This window comes from Triticum aestivum, chromosome 2B (genome assembly GCF_018294505.1).
Source record: "Triticum aestivum cultivar Chinese Spring chromosome 2B, IWGSC CS RefSeq v2.1, whole genome shotgun sequence".
Taxonomy (NCBI): domain Eukaryota; kingdom Viridiplantae; phylum Streptophyta; class Magnoliopsida; order Poales; family Poaceae; genus Triticum; species Triticum aestivum.
The window spans coordinates 121118151-121136571 of record NC_057798.1 but is presented as its reverse complement, the minus strand read 5'-3'; the positions used below and the strand labels follow the sequence as shown (position 1 = coordinate 121136571).

At 47.4% G+C, this 18421-nt stretch overlaps 1 protein-coding gene across 1 annotated transcript; it reads left to right on the top strand.

The window, feature by feature from the left end:
• The first annotated feature begins 8566 nt into the window (after window positions 1-8566).
• On the top strand, window positions 8567-17531 carry LOC123043830 (uncharacterized). Its single transcript, XM_044466422.1, has 2 exons — window positions 8567-9954; window positions 17096-17531. The coding sequence occupies exons 1-2, from the start codon at window positions 8700-8702 to the stop codon at window positions 17101-17103; spliced, it is 1263 nt and encodes a 420-aa protein (XP_044322357.1). The 5' UTR covers window positions 8567-8699; the 3' UTR covers window positions 17104-17531.
• Window positions 17532-18421: the final 890 nt, after the last annotated feature.

Genomic DNA, 18421 nt, shown 5'->3' with positions numbered 1-18421 from the left:
AATTGCTTGAGGACAAGCAAAGGTTTAAGCTTGGGGGAGTTGATACGTCTCCAACGTATCTACTTTTCCAAACACTTTTGCCCTTGTTTTGGACTCTAACTTGCATGATTTGAGTGAAACTAACCCGGACTGACGTTGTTTTCAGCAGAACTGCCATGATGTTGTTTATTGTGCAGAAAACAAAAGTTCTTGGAATGACCTGAAAATCCACGGAGATAAGTTTTGGAAAATATAAAAAATACTAGCGAAAGAATCAAGGCCAGGGGGCCCACACCCTGTCCACGAGGGTGGGGGCGCGCCCTCGCCCCTGGGCTAGCCCCCCTGTCTCGTGGGCCCCCTGACGCTCCACCGAACTCAACTCCAACTCCATATATTCTGTTTCACGGAGAAAAAAACCAGGGAGAAAGTTTCATTGCGTTTTACAATACGGAGCCGCCGCCAAGCCCTAATCTCTCTCGGGAGGGCTGATCTGGAGTCCGTTCGGGGCCCCGGAGAGGGGGATTCGTCGTCGTCATCATCATGAACCATCCTCCATCACCAATTTCATGATACTCACCGCCGTGCGTGAGTAATTCCATCGTAGGCTTGCTGGACGGTGATGGGTTGGATGGGATTTACCATGTAATCAAGTTAGTTTTGTTAGGATTTGATTCCTAGTATCCACTATGTTCTGATATTGATGTTGCTATGACTTTGCTATGCTTAATGCTTGTCACTAGGGTCCGAGTGCCATGATTTCAGATCTGAACCTATTATGTTTTCATGAATATATGTGTGTTCTTGATCCTATCTTGCAAGTCTATAGTCACCTATTATGTGTTATGATCCGACAACCCCGAAGTGACAATAATCGGGATACTTCTCGGTGATGACCGTAGTTTGAGGAGTTCATGTATTCACTATGGGCTAATGCTTTGTTCCGGTTCTCTATTAAAAGGAGGCCTTAATATCCCTTAGTTTCCACTAGGACCTCGCTGCCACGGGAGGGTAGGACAAAAGATGTCATGCAAGTTCTTTTCCATAAGCACGTATGACTATATTCGGAATACATGCCTACATTACATTGATGAACTGGAGCTAGTTCTGTGTCACCCTATGTTATAGCTATTACATGAGGAATCACATCCGACATAATTATCCATCACTGATCCAATGCCTACGAGCTTTTCACATCTTGTGTTTCGCTTATTTACTTTTCCGTTGCTATTGTTACAACTACTACAAAACTATTATCTTTACTTTTGCCACTATTACCATTACTATCATACTACTTTGCTACTAAATACTTTGCTGCAGATACTAAGTTATCCAGGTGTGGTTGAATTGACAACTCAACTGCTAATACTTAAGAATATTCTTTGGCTCCCCTTGTGTCGAATCAATAAATTTGGGTTGAATACTCTACCCTCGAAAGCTGTGGCGATCCCCTACACTTGTGGGTTATCAATGCCCAGAGCCGCCCGAGCTGTGCCGTCCGGACTGGGGGGTGTGAAGAGGAGGGTCGTCAAGCACACACCCATCGTCCGAACCTTGCAGGCCGGGCGAGGCCGGGGCAGGGGTGGGAGCAGATCTGGTCGCCAGCAACTGCACCGCGGCTGACTGGGGAGCCGGACCCGCTTTAATGTTAGAACGATATTGATCAAAGGCCCTAGCTAGCACACGGGCCGCCGGAGGGCTGCTCCCAGCCGCGTCGCGCACTGCGGGGGCCCCTGGCTCCAGTGTCTTCTTGTCCACAAGTGGATCTTGAGCACAGAGTCCCAGCTAGTCCCAAGTCTTCGTGTCGATCGACGTGTCCGGCATGCTCTCGTCAGGATCCTCATCGCGACACGCCATCCCCACATCCTTGGCCTGGCCGTTAGGGAGTGCTAAATGCCCCCCTAGGCCGTCGCGCTTGTCAGAGGGTCGAGGGGGTGCATCATTGGGGCTTGGCGCCGCTGGCCCGTCCCCCGGGTGCTTGGGCCGCCTCTCCACCTCGACCTTGATGTCGTAACCCTCGTGATTGAACCAAACTTGAACAAAACCATTCATCTTATCGGGAGCCTTGCAACCAAACTTCATCCTCACCGGCCCCATCCGGATGAGGGAGAGCTCGTCCACCACAATGGGCCTCCCAAGCATCTTGATCCCCTCCATGAGCCGGTCCACGCGTCGGTGCTTCTTAGGTATGCCATGAAGACGGAGCCACACCACCGGCATCGAGAAGGGCACAATTTCTTCAAGGAGAGAGTCATGGACTAGCACCGTGATGTCATTGATGAACAGGAAAAGCTTGCCGCTGGATTTCGCCATTTGCAGCAGATCAGCAAAGGGGAAAACCACCGAGAAATCATTGTCGCCTACCTGCACTATCTGCCAATCCCAGTCCCCGGCCACCATATGCTTTAGCTCTTGCTTGAGCATGCAGAGCGAGAGCCTCCCTGGCTCCGCCGTAAGGATGGCGCCGTTGACCGCCTTCAAAGCAGGGTCGTCGTCCTCGTCCACGTCTTCAAATTCCAAGCAAAAAAAACCTTCATCGGGAATGGCGTTGCCCATGATCTGCAAGTGGAGATGCTTGCCGTGGGTCGGGCAATAAGCAGAGGCATGTCTTTCCTGCTTGCAGATCACACAGAGAGGGGGGGAAGGTGCATTTTTCCTGGAAATGACCTGTCCACCCACACTTGAAACACTCGGACCCGATCTCTTCTTCGACTGTGATGGGCGCCGCTGCCGATCCCCGGGGCGCGTCGGGCAGGGCCACCGCTAGCGGCTTAGCCGACGCCCGCGGCTTCTTGGCCAAGGGGTCCCCATGGCCCCCACCACAGAGGGGATGCTCCTACGGCTTCCGCTCGAGCTCGCGGCGTCACTGGCCCTGCTTCCGCTTCTTCTTCCGTTCTTGCTGTTGCCCCCACCACGGCGGAGGAGGACCCTAATCCCCCTCGCGCCCGCAGGGACCGAAACCTTGACCATGACTAAAGTCGCCACCGTAGCCGTACCCGTTGCCGCCGCCGCCGTTGCCCAGGCCTTGCCCAGATCCGTCGCCCTCGCCCCTGCCTGACGACCTGGCACGGAGCTCGTGCTTGGCCTTGTCGCGCAGATCCTTCTCGCGTCGCCGCTCACCCGCAGGGATCGGGGGCTCCATTGGCCGCTTCTCCGCCCGCTGGTCTCCCATGGCCGTCACCGCAGCAAAGGACTGGAGGAGAGGTGGAGGGGGAGGAGAGGGGTGGAGAGATTTGGCGGAACGATCAAGGCGCCGCACCTCACTTGGGGTAGCAGAAAACCCTAGTGAGGGGTCACGGGTGCCCCGTCGGAGCCATAAATAGCGGGGCGCAGCAGGCTCACGGGCCAAAGGCACACGGGCCAACGATAGGGTAGGCCGAGGAGCAGGAGCCAAGGAGAGGCCTGGTCCAGCTCCACCAATCCCAGCCCCACCGACCACGACAACCCCCGAGTCGAGCATGGGCCCAGAACCAGAGGCCGGCCCACCACCAGGAAATGCGGCCCGACCCATGGAACACTATAGGGAGGACTCGACACACTCCTGCGCCAGCCCTAGCACCGTCGCCGCCGTCACCACCGACCTCACCGCCGTCTCCAGTGCCGGAGGGGACAGGGAGGGAAGCGCAGGCCACTCCTCCCGCGTAGCCCTGGTGGGGGGGGAGGGGGGAGGGGGGCAATACCCGACGCAACCGGCGCCGTCGGTGAACCAGCTCCTTGCTGGCCCGAACCCGAGGACGACGGCGGCCACCAAAGTCGTGCCGTGGTCGCCCGAGAACCACCGGCACCCGAAGCAAAACGCCTTCGCCACCCTTCCTGGCCAGCTCCTGACGCCGCCGCCTGCAGCATGAAGTCGCCCACAGTCGCACCCGACGAGGGGACACCGAGCCGCAGTGAGGGGATCCCATCCTCCTCGTCGGAGTCAGCCTTCGCTAGCGCCCAGAACCGTCCACCACACACACCCTTTGCCGGCGGGGCGACACCTGCCTCGGATGCGCGCACCAGAGAGACACCGGCGCTGCGCTGAACCTGAATCCACGCGCCCGCAGCGGCGAGATCTACGGGAGGAGGGAGGGCGCCGCCCGCTACACCCGAAGTCGCCTCCAACGGCTCGCTGCGTTCGAAACTTGCCATCCCCTATAACTGGAGTATATAGTTATTGAAAACAAAAGACTAATACAATGAAGATGAAAAGACAACAAGATATCAAATGATCACCAACAAAATAAAATTACAATGGAAACCATACTGGTCGTTCTTTGTTGCTCGACTATGCACCGTCCAATGAAGCTTGAAAATTATATTAAACCGACAGTAATGGAAAGAGGCACGTGCAAACGCTCATACAAGACTTTAGAGAACACAATAGCCACTCATTACTAGAAACGAGATCTCTAATAACAGTTGAAGGAACGTCTGCTAGGGCATGTCCCACGCAACACAAATTTGTGATCCTTCACCATCGGTTCAAGGGTTGGAGATACCCGACTATGCCGCAAAGCAAATAGAAAAAAAGGTTGAAGTCGCCACACCAAACACCATACAGTTACTTCTCTTGATTGATACACCAACTGCCAAGATCCAAAAAGGGCTAACAGATCTGGTAGCCCCTTCACTCACAAGCCATTTATTAGCTTCGGATCGAACATCATCGAGGCAGGGAGAGGTTGGAGAGACCTTATTCCAACATATCATCGTCAACAACACCTTCCCAATATCGTCAGTGAAGCAACACCTAATGGAAACAATGACCTAACCATTCGTCAGCGCCGGATCGACATAGTTGAGGTAGCGACAGGCCGGAGGGACCTTATTCTAGCGCATCATCATCGCCACCTTGCTGATGTCGTCAAGGAAGCAAAACATAATGGAAACAAGGACATATTAGACATTACAAACTAAAGACACAAATTAATTAGTTACAGATCAATCTTTTCTTTTAAATCAAGTTGCATATATATATATATATATATATATATATATATATATATATATATATATATTTGATCAACTAACGGATACAGCTTGATAATTGGTACCTAAACAATTTGTTGACAACACCTTGCCTGGATCTCGTGTGGAGGCTCCAGGCGCCCTCTGGCGAATTAGGACAAGATGATAGCTCGCCCTGAGTTCACCTAGAAACTCAGGACGCCATTCGGGGCAATCTAAAAGTGTGAAACCATCTACGCTCTCCGGACCAACCTAGATATGCGCAACCATTTCCAAGACCAAACGAGATGGTTTCGGACGCCCTCCTAGCCAATATAGAAACATGTTGACTTGGGCCAGAGCCCATCCGGAGGAATTCATAGGCTCTGGGTGCACTCATCTGAATCACGCAAGATCTAAGGGCCGAGATAGGATTCTAAAACCCTTTATTGCAAAAATAAATAAATTAGTTTCCCCGTAAATATAGGAAGCATTACAGCAACACACAATCGATCAAACACATCCATTACTACTTTGTGAGTATTATTTATCACTTACCCTAGTTTCTTGCTTCTTGTACTTTGTTGTTCATCATAACCGACTGTAGTGAATTATAAGGCTCTAGGGGTGGCCAAGCCAACCTAGGGCAACACATTGTCGCTGCACTCATTAACGGGGCCCCTCCTAGGCATGTGGGGTTTCAAGTCTCATTATACCTCACTAGCGCGTCTTATGTATTACGCTCTGGATGAGGCTCCTTTGTTGATATGTCATGGTTGGATCAAGCAGCTTGTGTGACTTCCTGAAGCATCGGTTTCGGCGGCAATAAAAAATCTAGCAGACCGGTCAAAATCAGCAAGATATACACCCAACACTTACTCCAATCTATCTTTACAAAAACTGTAGCAAAACAACTGTCACACCAACGTTAATCGGAGACCTCCCCCAAAATAAGGAGCGACCGTTGTGGACCCTCCTCCCCTTGGAGAGTCTTTGTTGCTTGGAAGCAACTTGACTGGATTGTTAAACCCGAATTCATTTGGCAAAGCTAGTCCATGTCGTATGGCTAGAGCTTCTATTGTCCCAACGCGTCAATGACATAAGTAACTTCTTCATTGCAATCAACCTTGAACCTGCCCATCTCATCTTGAGCCACCTCTCCAATACAACATGTGCACAACTCATAGTCCAAAGTAGTGTCGACATTGATTGCAATAAACCCTTCTTTTGATTTTGTCCATTCACTCTTTCTTTTTTCACTTGTTTTCCTCAACATCTGAATATTTAGTCTATTAATCCTAATAAATAGCTAATATTTTTCATAGAATTTACTTAAAAGAAACCATTTGCTTTACTTTTATATACTGCCGACAATTTTGCAAAAAGAAAAAAACTGCCTACATGCTTATAAATTGAGTTTTTTTAGGTAATGGGCAGCTACACCCCTTTATCCATTCATAACTACCAAACAACATGCTCTATAGATTTAGCCAGAACACGTGCTGCCTTGTTAACAGAACGTCTGGCATGGATAAAAGTACAAGAGACAAACCGTGTGGCCCATTTCCTAATATCATGGACTATGGCTCCAATAGGGGACCTATCAAAACCTAGACCCTTGACCTTGTTGATCAACCATAGGCAATCTGATGCTACCATGATCTTCCGCATGCTAGTGTTATTGGCAAGGATTAAGATTTGACGAAGTGCCATGGCTTCTACTACTTCACGAATTTGAACTCGCTCAAAGTAACCTTTGTTTGTTTCATGCATTCTTCCCCGGTGATCACGTGTCACCACACGGAAGCTCGCTCTTGCAGATTGGGAGAATATTACTGCATCCACATTGACAAGCATCGCCCCATCCGCGATGGAGACCATTTTTGGTTTGACCTCAAGGCTTGACATCTAATGGAAGTGGTCAAACTGGAAGAATGCATATTGGTAAATTCAACATAAGCTTTGATCTTTCCCACTACACGAAGATGATGAATTAAAGCCTCACCATTACGACAGGCATTTCTATTTTTCATATGTGCCATATTGCCACTGCCTTAATCATAGAGTGAAAATATGTAGGGTTTTGTGGCCATTCCAAAATCCGTTGCCTAATGTGAGTAAAACTTTCCAGGCAAAAACCATAATCTTTCTTAACTATTTCTAGATTTCTTTAACATAGTGACATCGCAAAAACGCAATGTTCAATGGTTTCCTCCCTACTGCAGAAACGACAATCATACCTTGAGGGGGTTGATCTCACTTGTAGTTGAACACCTGTTGGGGGAAAATTATGGGACAACCTCCACAAAATTACTTTCATTTTATTTGGGCATTGAATTGCCCATAATAGCTTCCTCCATTTTTTTTCTCCATGACCTTCTAATCTGAAGTAGTCCCCTTGCCATTTCTGTCTCTCTGAAAAATCAGTGCTCACAAAATTATATGCCGACCTTTCTGTGTAAACATCGTCTTTTGTGTGGGGCCATGAAGCAAAATCCCGAGCATCCTTCTGTACTCGAAGTATGCTAAGAATTATAGTTTGAGTTAAGCATTGTACTTATAGTTTTCCGTGGTGCCTTTGTGATCATGCATAAGGCATGATCATAGGAAAATTATTAGAGTTGGACATGAGACATTACCATGTCCAACTTTATATTCGTCATTTTTTAACTTTATAGTTGAGCTTCATTCGTCAGTTTTTAACTTTATAGTTGAGCTTAATCTTAACCACAATTTTGAACGCATTTTCTAGGGGGAATATTTTTTTTGTGGGTAAAAGGGAACATAATTTTCCCCGCAAAAAAAGGGAATATAATTTAGACATGCTTAATTTATGATCAAATTTTGTTTTTGATACCCACGTATAAAAGAAATGATTGAATATGGATATTATACTTAACCCAACACAATACAAACATAAACATTTACATACACTCATTCATGTGCACATCTCTTTTGAAAAGGCGATCTTTCCGGCCTCTGCATATGTGATACAGACAATTAACTTAATCATATATTCCCTCCGTCCTAAAATTCTTGTTTTAAATTAGTCTAGATATGACAAGAATTTTGTGACGAAGGGAGTACGTGAAAACAGAACTTAAGGCATGCTTAATTTTTGTACAACCGAGCTTCATTTTGTGATCAAGAGATAATGAAGAGTGCACGTTCCCCCGCTTGCTCCTTGGCGCAACGTAACGATAATCACGGAAAGTTTACAGCATGGCCATGAATCATGGAAATTTTGCGCATGGCATCGTGGATAGCTTTCGGGGCATATGCTAAATGTCGGCTAGCTGATATTTTTAAAATGTCGGCTAGCTGATATTTTTAAAATATTCGTCGCCTCGGCAGCCATGATATCTGATGTCATCCAACGTCTAGCATGGTCTTCACCATTGCAACAAGGATAGTGTTGCAGAGCCCTTTGCAATGGAATTCATTTGCAGAAACCTTTTGCAACATAGGTGATGTTGAAGATTTTTTTTGTCTTCACTTTTTTAACATGGATGTTGTTGCGGACGGAAATTTTGCAATACACAGAGGATGTAGAAAAAAATTGCAAACTATTTTTTGTCTTCACTATTTTTTCCAACGAAAGCAATTTTGCAAAGACCGGCTGAAACAAAGTGTATTTTTCGGGAAACAGTCGCACCGTTTCCAGAACCAGCGGCCCAATTCTTTCAGTCCACACTCCCGAGTCCCCAGGACCAGGAGAGAGCAAGAAAGAGCAAGGAAACGGAAACCCCATTTCCCCCTCCCAATCCATACTCCAGAAGTCCAGATCGATCCCAATGGCGTCGTCGGCGCTTCGCTGCCTTCCAGGCGACATCCCGCCGACGACGCTGCTCACCCTACCAAACGAGATGCTCGAGGAAATCCTCCTCTGCCTCTCCGACGCCGGCGACCTCGTCCGCGCCTCCATGGCCCGAGTCTCCATCCGCCGCCTCGTCACGAATCACCGCTTCCTCCGCCGGTTCCGCACTCGCTACCCGCCGTCTCTACTGGGCATCGTCTCTCCCCTTCCCCGGCCCCGCTGGGACCGGCCGCTGCTGCAACTGGCCCAGCCGCCGCACCCCTCCGCGGCCGCCGCGGCCGCTTTCTCCGGGCTTGACGACGCCGCCGCCGCCGACTTCTCATGCGCCTTCCTCCCCAACCCCGCGCGCTGGCGTAGGCGCGACTTGCGGGACGGCCGCGCCCTCTTTTCCGGCGTCCCAGAGGGCACCAATTTCGACTGCCACGTCTTTGTCAGGGACCTGGCTGTCTGTGACCCCCTGTCCCGGCGCTACATCCTGCTACCTTCCATCCCCGACGACCTAGCCGCCTTGGTGCAGCCACCCGACGTGCTGCGTTTCGAGCCCTTCCTTGCTCCTCCGGCGGCCGAGGATGAGGACGGCTTGTCTTTCAGAGTTATTTGCTTGGTGCAGTGCAAAACCAAGCTGGTCCTCCTCATCTTCTCTTCAGGTTCAGGTGCTGAACAATGGCGTGCTGTTACATTTGACAATTGGATCAGTTTGCTCACAGGATCAGGTAACCAGCCAGAGTCATACCGGCGGTCAGTAATACGCCACTATGCACACGGCTACTTCTGTTGGGTGCTTTCTCCGGCAAGCAAGTTGCTCATGCTCGACACACGCAGCATGGGTTTCTCAGTTGTGGACCTCCCAGATGGCACCGGTGAAAATGAAGCACAGGTTGCCATTTTGGAGGCAGCGAATGGAAGGATTAAGATGTTTATTAATGAGCATTTCACAACTGAACTCAGGTATTATGTGTTGCAAAATGATGGAGTTGGTGCAAACCAGTGGCTGTCAGAGGCAACGTTCAATTTACCCGTAAATAATGGCGGCTATATATTCATGGGCGTAGCGGGGGGATACTTACTCCTACAAGGGCTTGGAGAAGACGACCAATATCCATTCCATTTGGTTTCGTTGAATCTGAAGACTTTACAGCTTGAGTTGTTCCTTGCATCAAAGCGCAATAACAAGGGTGCTCATCTGTTTGCCGGTTTCCCACCATCCTTGTCTTTACCAACTCTTCGACATGGTAACCTTCCTCTCTATTTTCATACTTGTACTTTGCACTCCATAGGACTTTGCGATACTAATATATTATGCAGGTATTAGTAGTCTGCTATGTCATTAATAATTGTTTCAGCAAGCTGTTATTCATGCAATTGAAAAGTCGTGGAACATAGGAGATCAAGAAGTACTAGATGGGTAGGTGCGTTTCGCCACGCCGGCTATCGTTGGGGCTGGTAGCTTATGGCGGGGCAAGTAGCTAGACATTTTTTTTATTGAGAAACACCAACTACACGCACAGACATGGGCACACTGACACAGAGCCAAAGAGGTTTAGCAGCTTAGCTCGCTTGCATAATTGTATAGGTACGAAAGAGAACAACAAAAGCATTCCTTATTTGCATATCCATGTTGCTTAGCACAATTCTTATGTTGCTGCTTCTCTACACAAGTGGTCTGCCATACTATGTGAGCTGCGCTGAATAATATTATTATCACAAATCTAAGCAAATGAACATATGGAACTTTAGCACAAAGAGAATGTGCACAACTATGCTCTTGTCCAAGTCTGAAGCATCCTAATATTCGTTGGTGTTCATGCGGAACAGAATATCACAAGAAAGATGAAGCATGATATGGAACATGCTTTCCATAATTATCTGTAGACAGAAAACAAAGTTTCAATTCACACGCTAATTTATTCATATGTGTTGTTTTTAAGGCGGTAAGAAAAAGAACAAAAGGACACGTGCCTAACTAAGACGGTGATTTCTAATGAAAATTTGTTCCGCTACCTTCATTTTCGTCTCTTTTGTCTTTGGTGTTCCTGACTTCTGGAGTTGCGCCTCCCTCCCCACCACATTCCCTGTAATTGTACAGTTCTTTTTGCCATCAGTGAGCTGGCTTAATGGAAATCGATCAGGTGGGATAAGGACTTTCATAGACCTAAAAGAAAAAAAACTGGCAGACCAAAGGGAAAATAAGTAGATTGTTTTCATGGGTTGAATTAAGAATTAAGTGTTGGCAGGGGAAGGGAAAAAATATGAATCTTGAATGGGAACTTTCATCCATGTCTTTCTGATGTATTACATCACATATACCTGGAAACATTCCATTCAAGTTTTAGTAACTTAGCAATGTTTCAGAAAAATATTACTCGTGCAGCAAATGACTGCATTTCCTTCAATTTCCGTTGCTGCAGAAAAGTAAACTACCACTTGTAGCCCTTTTCTTTTTGTGACGACACTTGTAGCTAATATTGCATGCCAAAAATACTGCTGAGAGAACGTAGTAAAGACATTTCAAAAATAATAAAATTAGAGACCGCCTACAATTATAATAGGTAGCATGTGTATGCCCACATAAAAGGTAAGTAAACTCTACCCAGAGAATCCTTAATGAGCTGAAAATGCATCAAACCACATCAGAACCAAGCCTTTGAACTTCGAAATCATGGTAATTTTCTAAACATTTCTTTCTACATATTCAACCTTATTGAGAAAACTTCCATGCAGTTTTCTTCTTGCATGACTATGGCACACTGATACAGTGATACCATACTGAAATGATTGGACACAGCATGATATAGAAGTATTCAAACACAATAAGAAACGAAATTGATTACCCTTTTATGCAAGAGAATAGCATTAGCCAAAAAAGTTCAAACAATGATGAAATGATAAATTTGTGGTTCATCTCTCTAATTTATAAGTAGATAAAACAATATTCCTAATAACCTGCATCAAGCTCCTTAATTGCCTTTCCAACAGAACATTACTTCGAACATGGCCTCTAGCTAAAAGCTAGATCAGAAAAAATATATGTTCTGTTGTATGCAAATAGAAGTGTGTTTAGCTAGGCTAGAAAAATTATGCATGCATTAGCACACTCTACTCCACGAGTGCTGAAATCGTTGCAAGCATATATTTAGGTAAAATAATCTTACTGCTCTATGCTATACAGGTTTTGTTGTATGCAAATAGAAGTATCAATTAATTCCATGATTCCTTAATCTACAGCGAGACACATGCTAGTATGGTGACGCGGAAATAGGATCCTCAAGAATTCGCCATCATTTTTGTTTATAATTTGACTACTCTGTTCCGCCTCCTTGCACTTGTCCGTCTCATGTGCAAGGCTTTCCCAGCTGGCCAATCAATTCTGTTCCTATTCATATTATCTGACTCAAAAATGAAGGATAGAGCAAACATATTTCCATGCTATGTATGACTCTATAGCTCGTACATTTTGATCACGGCAATAATGTATGTTTCCTAATTATCCCACAAAATGTCGACCCCGGAAGCTCTTGAACAAACAAATGACAACCAAAATTCAAAGCATCCGAAAAATTCGATTGTACGAAATCCCTTGATGGCAAAATACCCAAGCCTCTTGAATCCTCCCAATTCCAGAATTCATATCCTAAACTAACGGTGTATTGGAAAACTGGGTTCCCGGGACACCTAAATGGGCCTCTCAATAAAATATTTCCCCAACTTAAATATGTTAAGTTGTGGCCTATGTTGGAGAAGCTTGGTTTCGTTCAGTCTTGCTATGAGCCAATCAAGCAAATCATAAATCATCCAAAAAGAGTAGAAGATATACTCTAAGCTCGACACGTGGCACAACTAAAAGAGCAGTGGCACCTCGATCCGTTCCCGAACACCACCAGGCTCTTGAACACGGCCAAAGCCTCTGAGCATGGTTACCCTGGGCTCAAGTTGTTGGGTCAGGCAACGCGAATTGGGGCATGGCCGATCGGGCATTAAATGCCAGGCAGGCTATCGACCGTAGCCCATCGTAGGCTACGCATTTTAAGGGAATGAGGACTCTTTCACAAGGTGGTATCATGATTCCCTGCGCGATAAGGGGGGCAGTTGAGCATATTGTCACGACTTCACATGGCCACTTTTTGACCAAGGCCCTAGCGCCTTGTCAAGAGCTGCAGCCTCTGTCGATCATCAGATGCTGACGGGTGGAGCCTAGAACGGCGACCGCGACCAGGTGTATCTCTCGATCAGAGAGAAATGGGATTCAGGCAATTGTTTACCTGCCACTCTTGGTGAACTCAGCGGTGGACGCATGAGCAACGAAGGCTACCGTAACCTTTTACCTTTGTAGTTAAGGAGCCATTGTAGGTCCTCTAGAACTCTATATAAGGGCAAGACCATGGCTTGCAGAAGGGGAGCGATCCCAAGAACTTTGTTTTTTGAAAGGAGCCAGAAGACTTGCCTCATTCATTAATTAAGAGGTAATAGAGTTGAGGTTTTTGTTACAACACCAAGGTGTGAGAGCACGGAATCAATAGACTCTTGCGCCGTGATTACACCCAAATATTTTGCACCTACGGCTACCCAAGTTAGAACCTCCGACTTAATACTCGCGAGGAGAACCGCCAGTGGTGAGCTCTTGAGTTGGAAGATACGGGTGTTCCATTTGTTCTAGATTGTCCAAGAGGTGAGAAGTGTGAGAGAAGCCATTGCCTTCCGGTTTGGAATGGTAGAGTTGCAAAGAGTTGTCCACAATCTTTGATGGAACTCGCCGAGTGCCAGTGGTAGTGTCAATGCTTTCAAGTTGAAGCCATTCCTTGATCATGCCCTAGAGCCTCATGGAGTATCTGCACTTGAACATGAGATGCTCAATGGATTCCTGCTTGCGCTTGCATAGATGGCAAAGTCCATAGTCAGGTCATCCCTGCTTGGCCAACCGGTCAGCGGTCTAAACCCTATTTTGCATGGCCAACCATGCAAACAATTTGACCTTCGGTGGAGCTCAAGCCTTCCAAACCGCCTATTCCATGGGGGAGCGGAGAAGGCCAAAGAATTGTGCCAAGTAAGCGGACTTGGCCGTGTAGATCATGCTCTCGGTATGCTACCAGATGATGTCATCTTTGGCATTATCCTTGAGGGTGTAGCCACGAATGGTGGTCCAAAGCACAATGAATTGCCGCAGATGCACGAAGGTGAAGTTGGTGGTGACCTTGATCTTACGTAGCCACGAATGGTGGTCCAAAGCACAATGAATTGTCGCAGATGCGCGAAGGTGAAGTTGGTGGTGACCTTGATTTTACGAACCCAAGCGTCATCATTTATTCACGAAGCTTCCATATTTTTGGGAGGACGCTTCATAAATGAGGGGTGCGATGTCTTTTGGCTTGCGGTCACGCACCCAAGGGGCATCCCAAAAAGGGGTGCACGCGTCGTTGCCCACTATGATGGTGGAGGAGGCATAGAAAAGGTTCATATCCATCTCGTCGCAAGGGTTGCCGGATCCAACCCGCAACTTGGTGGACTCCTTCAGCTAGTACCGAAGCCACCGCAGACGAAGAGCTCTCGCAATTTTCACCGAATTAAGAATGCCGAGTTCATACTCGAATGGTCGGCAAACTGTGTCCCAATTAACCTTGCACTTTGCACCGATGGTCTTGTCTGTTCCCGCCCAAAGGAAGGCCCTATCAAGCTTGTTGACATTATGTAGGATGCTTGGGTGGACGATGAGCGGGGTAATAAAGTAGATGGCTTGCGAGAAGAGCACGGACTTGACAAGAGCAACACGTCTAATGGCGATGATACTTTGGCCATCCCAGGGGACAAGCTCGACAGCCATCTTGTCCACAAGGAACTGAAAATCCCTGACTTTGAGTTGCCAGACCAAGAGGGGTAGACCCAAATATTTCATCGAAGCCGACAAGCTTTGGAGAATATCATCATGGGGGATGTGGCCACACTGAATTGGAACCACTGAGATTTTCTGAAAGTTCATGTGGAGGCTCGTGATGTCGCCAAATGCATTAAGCAAGAGGGAGAGATTGTCTATGTCTTTCTTGATGGGGGCGATGAACATAGCCGCATTGTCGGCGTAGAGGGAAGTTTTGATGATGGCCATATCGAGGATTTTCTGAAGAGGGTCGATGGCGATGAGAAAAAGTAGGGGGGGAGGGGTCCCCTTGACGAAGGTCGTGACCATGTGTGATATGATTTTCGGGGATGCTGTTGAGGAGCACCCTCGAAGAGGAGGTGCACAAGAGTGGTGATCCAATTCCGGAAAGTGCTTGGGAGTCCACGGTGTTGTGTGATGTCAATGATATATTCCCACTTGGCGGGAGTCGAAGGCCTTCGGAATGTCCATCTTGAGGAGGAGGGACGGGGTTTTGCTCTTGTGGAGGCGTTGCGCAAGATTTTTCACGTACATGAAATTGTCAGGAATGCTCCTCGTCTTTATGAAGGTACTTTGGGCGTTGGAGACTAACTTGTTCATGTGTGGGGCAAGCCGCATTGCTAAGATTTTGGCGACAATCTTAGTGATGGCGTGGATGAGTCTAATACGCCGGAAGTCGGTGATTCCTCGACGCCCTCCTTTTTCAGAATAAGCACAATGTTAGCTGAGTTGTGCCAATGAAGGTTGTTGGTGTGGAGGTTGCTGAAGAGCGAGATCACATGTGTGACATCCTCTTTTATGATGTCCCAACAAGACTTGAAGAATATCCCGGTGAATCCATCCGGCCCGGGAGCCTTATCGCTCGGCATAAGATTGATGGCCTCTTGGACCTCCTCCGAAGAAATGGGCTCCGCGAGGGAGTCCAAGTTATGCAGCTTGAGGCCTAGCTCATCCCAATTAAAATCATGATGCCGTGAATTCTCCTTCCCCATGGCATCGGCGAAGTGGTCATGAATCACCTTCTCTTCTCCTTCATGCTCGGTGATCCACCCACGGTTGGCCTAGGCGAAGTGGTCATGAATCACCTTCTCTTTTCCTTCATGCTCGTTGATCCACCCATGGTTGTGCTTGATCCTATGGATGTAGTTTTTGCGACGCCTTCCGTTGATCCTTCGTTGAATTTTTTTGTGTTTGCGTCCCCCTCTTTGATGTTGGCCAATCTTGCACGCTGCTTTTTGCGAGCCTGCTCCAAGACCGCCAAGCCAATGACCCTCCGTTTGAGCCTCGGCCGGAGTCACTTACACCGTCAAAGAGTTATCGATTGTCTTGAGCCATGTCGAGGTGCAGGATCCCAAGAACTTGATGGCTAGCTTTTAGAGAAGAATCTAGAGAGAGGAAGAGAAGGGTGCCTGGGGCAGCTAGAAGCCCACCCGAGCACTACCAAAACTAGCTGTGAGTACTCAGCTCAAGCTTGTAGTTCATTTGTACACCATCCATCAAACACACAAAAAGCAGGAGTGGGGTATTACACCTATGTGTGGCCTGAATTTGGTTAACTGCTCGTGTCATTAGGAAGCCGCAAGAAGCTGTGAGTGGTTTAGCCCCTGTTCGAACAACTAAAAGGTGCTCTCTCTGATCCCTGATCTCGACGATCACACAGAGGGCCATTGTTGCAAGACTCAAACCCTGGCATATTATGGGCAGACGAGCGAGGCGGTTGTGGGGATGGCGCCAGGGAGGCGGGCAGGCAGGAAAAGGAGAGGGAGGTGACAGAAACCGAAGCGGTTCAAGTCAGATTAGCGGTGTCGCTGCCGGCGTCTGTGGAGCTACTTCTCATCATGGCGCTGGAAGAGCTCTCTCTGCTTGCCGGCTCAGACCGGGCAGCGGAGTGGCTGTCACACTGCTCCTCCTCCTGGTCTGGTGGGGATGGATGGAGGATGGTGAACAGGAAGGGCCACGGAGGTGATGGGAACCATCCAAGCCGACCCTGCAGGTATTGTTGCTAGCGTCGGTGGCATCACACTGCTACTGCTTGTGGAGCTCTTGTCGCTGTCTCCAGCGCACGGGGCTCAGCACCACCACCTTCCATACAGGTCGCCGTGGAAGGTGTAGTGTGGGTTAGGCCGTGACAGAGGCGACGGAGCAGAGATGGAGGAGGGACAGCAGATGTGGATAGCTCAGTCTTTGTTTGATAAGTGTAGTATGTTAGCCAGGCATAAACTCAGGTCATATGTTTCTCATCTTGGGGATATACTCGTCATTATTTTTGAGACCATCGTAAGAATAAAGGAAAACAATGTTCTATCATGCCGGATTAGACTTGGATTAGCTACTTTTTTTGAAGTTATATTGCCCTGTACCTTTGCATGTTTGTACTGTGTTCATTGTCATTTCCAATTGATTGCATTTCTTACTATATTTGTACTAATAAATTATATTGCTTAAAGCACTCAGTATTTTTCTTAATGTTGATTCAGATATGACTGATGCCTGCATTTCTAATTCAGATATCTGATATTGATGCCGCTGGGAGATGAAACCTTGACGTCTGGAGGTATGGAGCAGCAACTTGGAGCATTATGTACTGGATGGAATCATCAGGCTTTCCTTTTGAGACGGACGCAGGCTTGTTTGCGGTGCTGACTGTTGTGCGGCTCGGTGCTTATTTTCAGATATGTCATGGGTGAATAGTTGTGATAATCTACCAAATTAGATTCACAAATCAAATATTACTAGATAATTTCTATTTTTGGAACCTTTGTTTTTATCAGATATGCAATGTGACTAGAAGCAGGGTGATATATACCATCTTCTTTGTTTTTGTTTTTGTGTAAGTGGTACAAATCGGAGATATACAAATTGGTTCTACCATCTTCTTTGTTTTTGTAAGTTGTGTAAGAGCTACATGGCTTCGTCTTACAAACAGGAACAGTTCTGTGCTTATTTTTCAAATATTTGTGATAATCTAGCAATTTGTTCGCAAACCAAGTTGGAATTTACTACGAGATACGCAATGTTTGCGGTGCTGACTGTTGTGCAGCTTGGTGCTTACTTTCAGATATGTTACTGGAGAATAGCTGTGATAATCTACCAAATGATTTACAAATAAAATATGAATAGACATTTTCTGTTTACGGAACCTTTGTTCGTACCAGATATGCAAATGTGACAAAAAGCAGGGTATGGCTTGAGGCAGAGTATATACAGTTACAAATCGGTTCTAGTACTATCTCCGTTGCTTTTTGTAAGAAGTTGCGCAAGAGATACACATGACTTCTTACAAACAGCACTATATTTACTGCAAAAACAATCAGGTGGCATTTGTGCATTGTGACTCCATACTCTCATTGTGGCGCACACCAAGGAACGTTCCCGGCGACATTATCCTCCGCTCAATTTCGTGGGGAATCTTCAGCCCGCCGTGGGCCGCCACAAGAAGGATCAGCGCCAATGTTCTGCCGTCCAACGCCGGCAACAGGTTTATTGCCGCGGGGTTGAGGTCGAGGTTGATCACTGCCGCAAAGTGGAACAGGCCGTCTGCGCTCGACCTCGCCTCCGATGGCGATTATCGGGGCATGACGCTTCTCCACCGTATGTGAGAAGTTGAGAAACGTCTACATGAGTGCAGTTCCTACGAAAATGCAGACCCCTTCCCTAATCCTCCCCCCCCCCCCACCCCACTGAATACCCACCGGGGTGGCGCCCTTCCTCCCCTTCTTTCCAATCCCCCTTTGCAATGTTCTCCGTTGTACGAACTGCTACTGCTATCGTATTGGTTGCTTGGTCCGTTTGGAAAGAGCGTAATAAGAGTCTCTGAGGACAAGTCGGCCTCG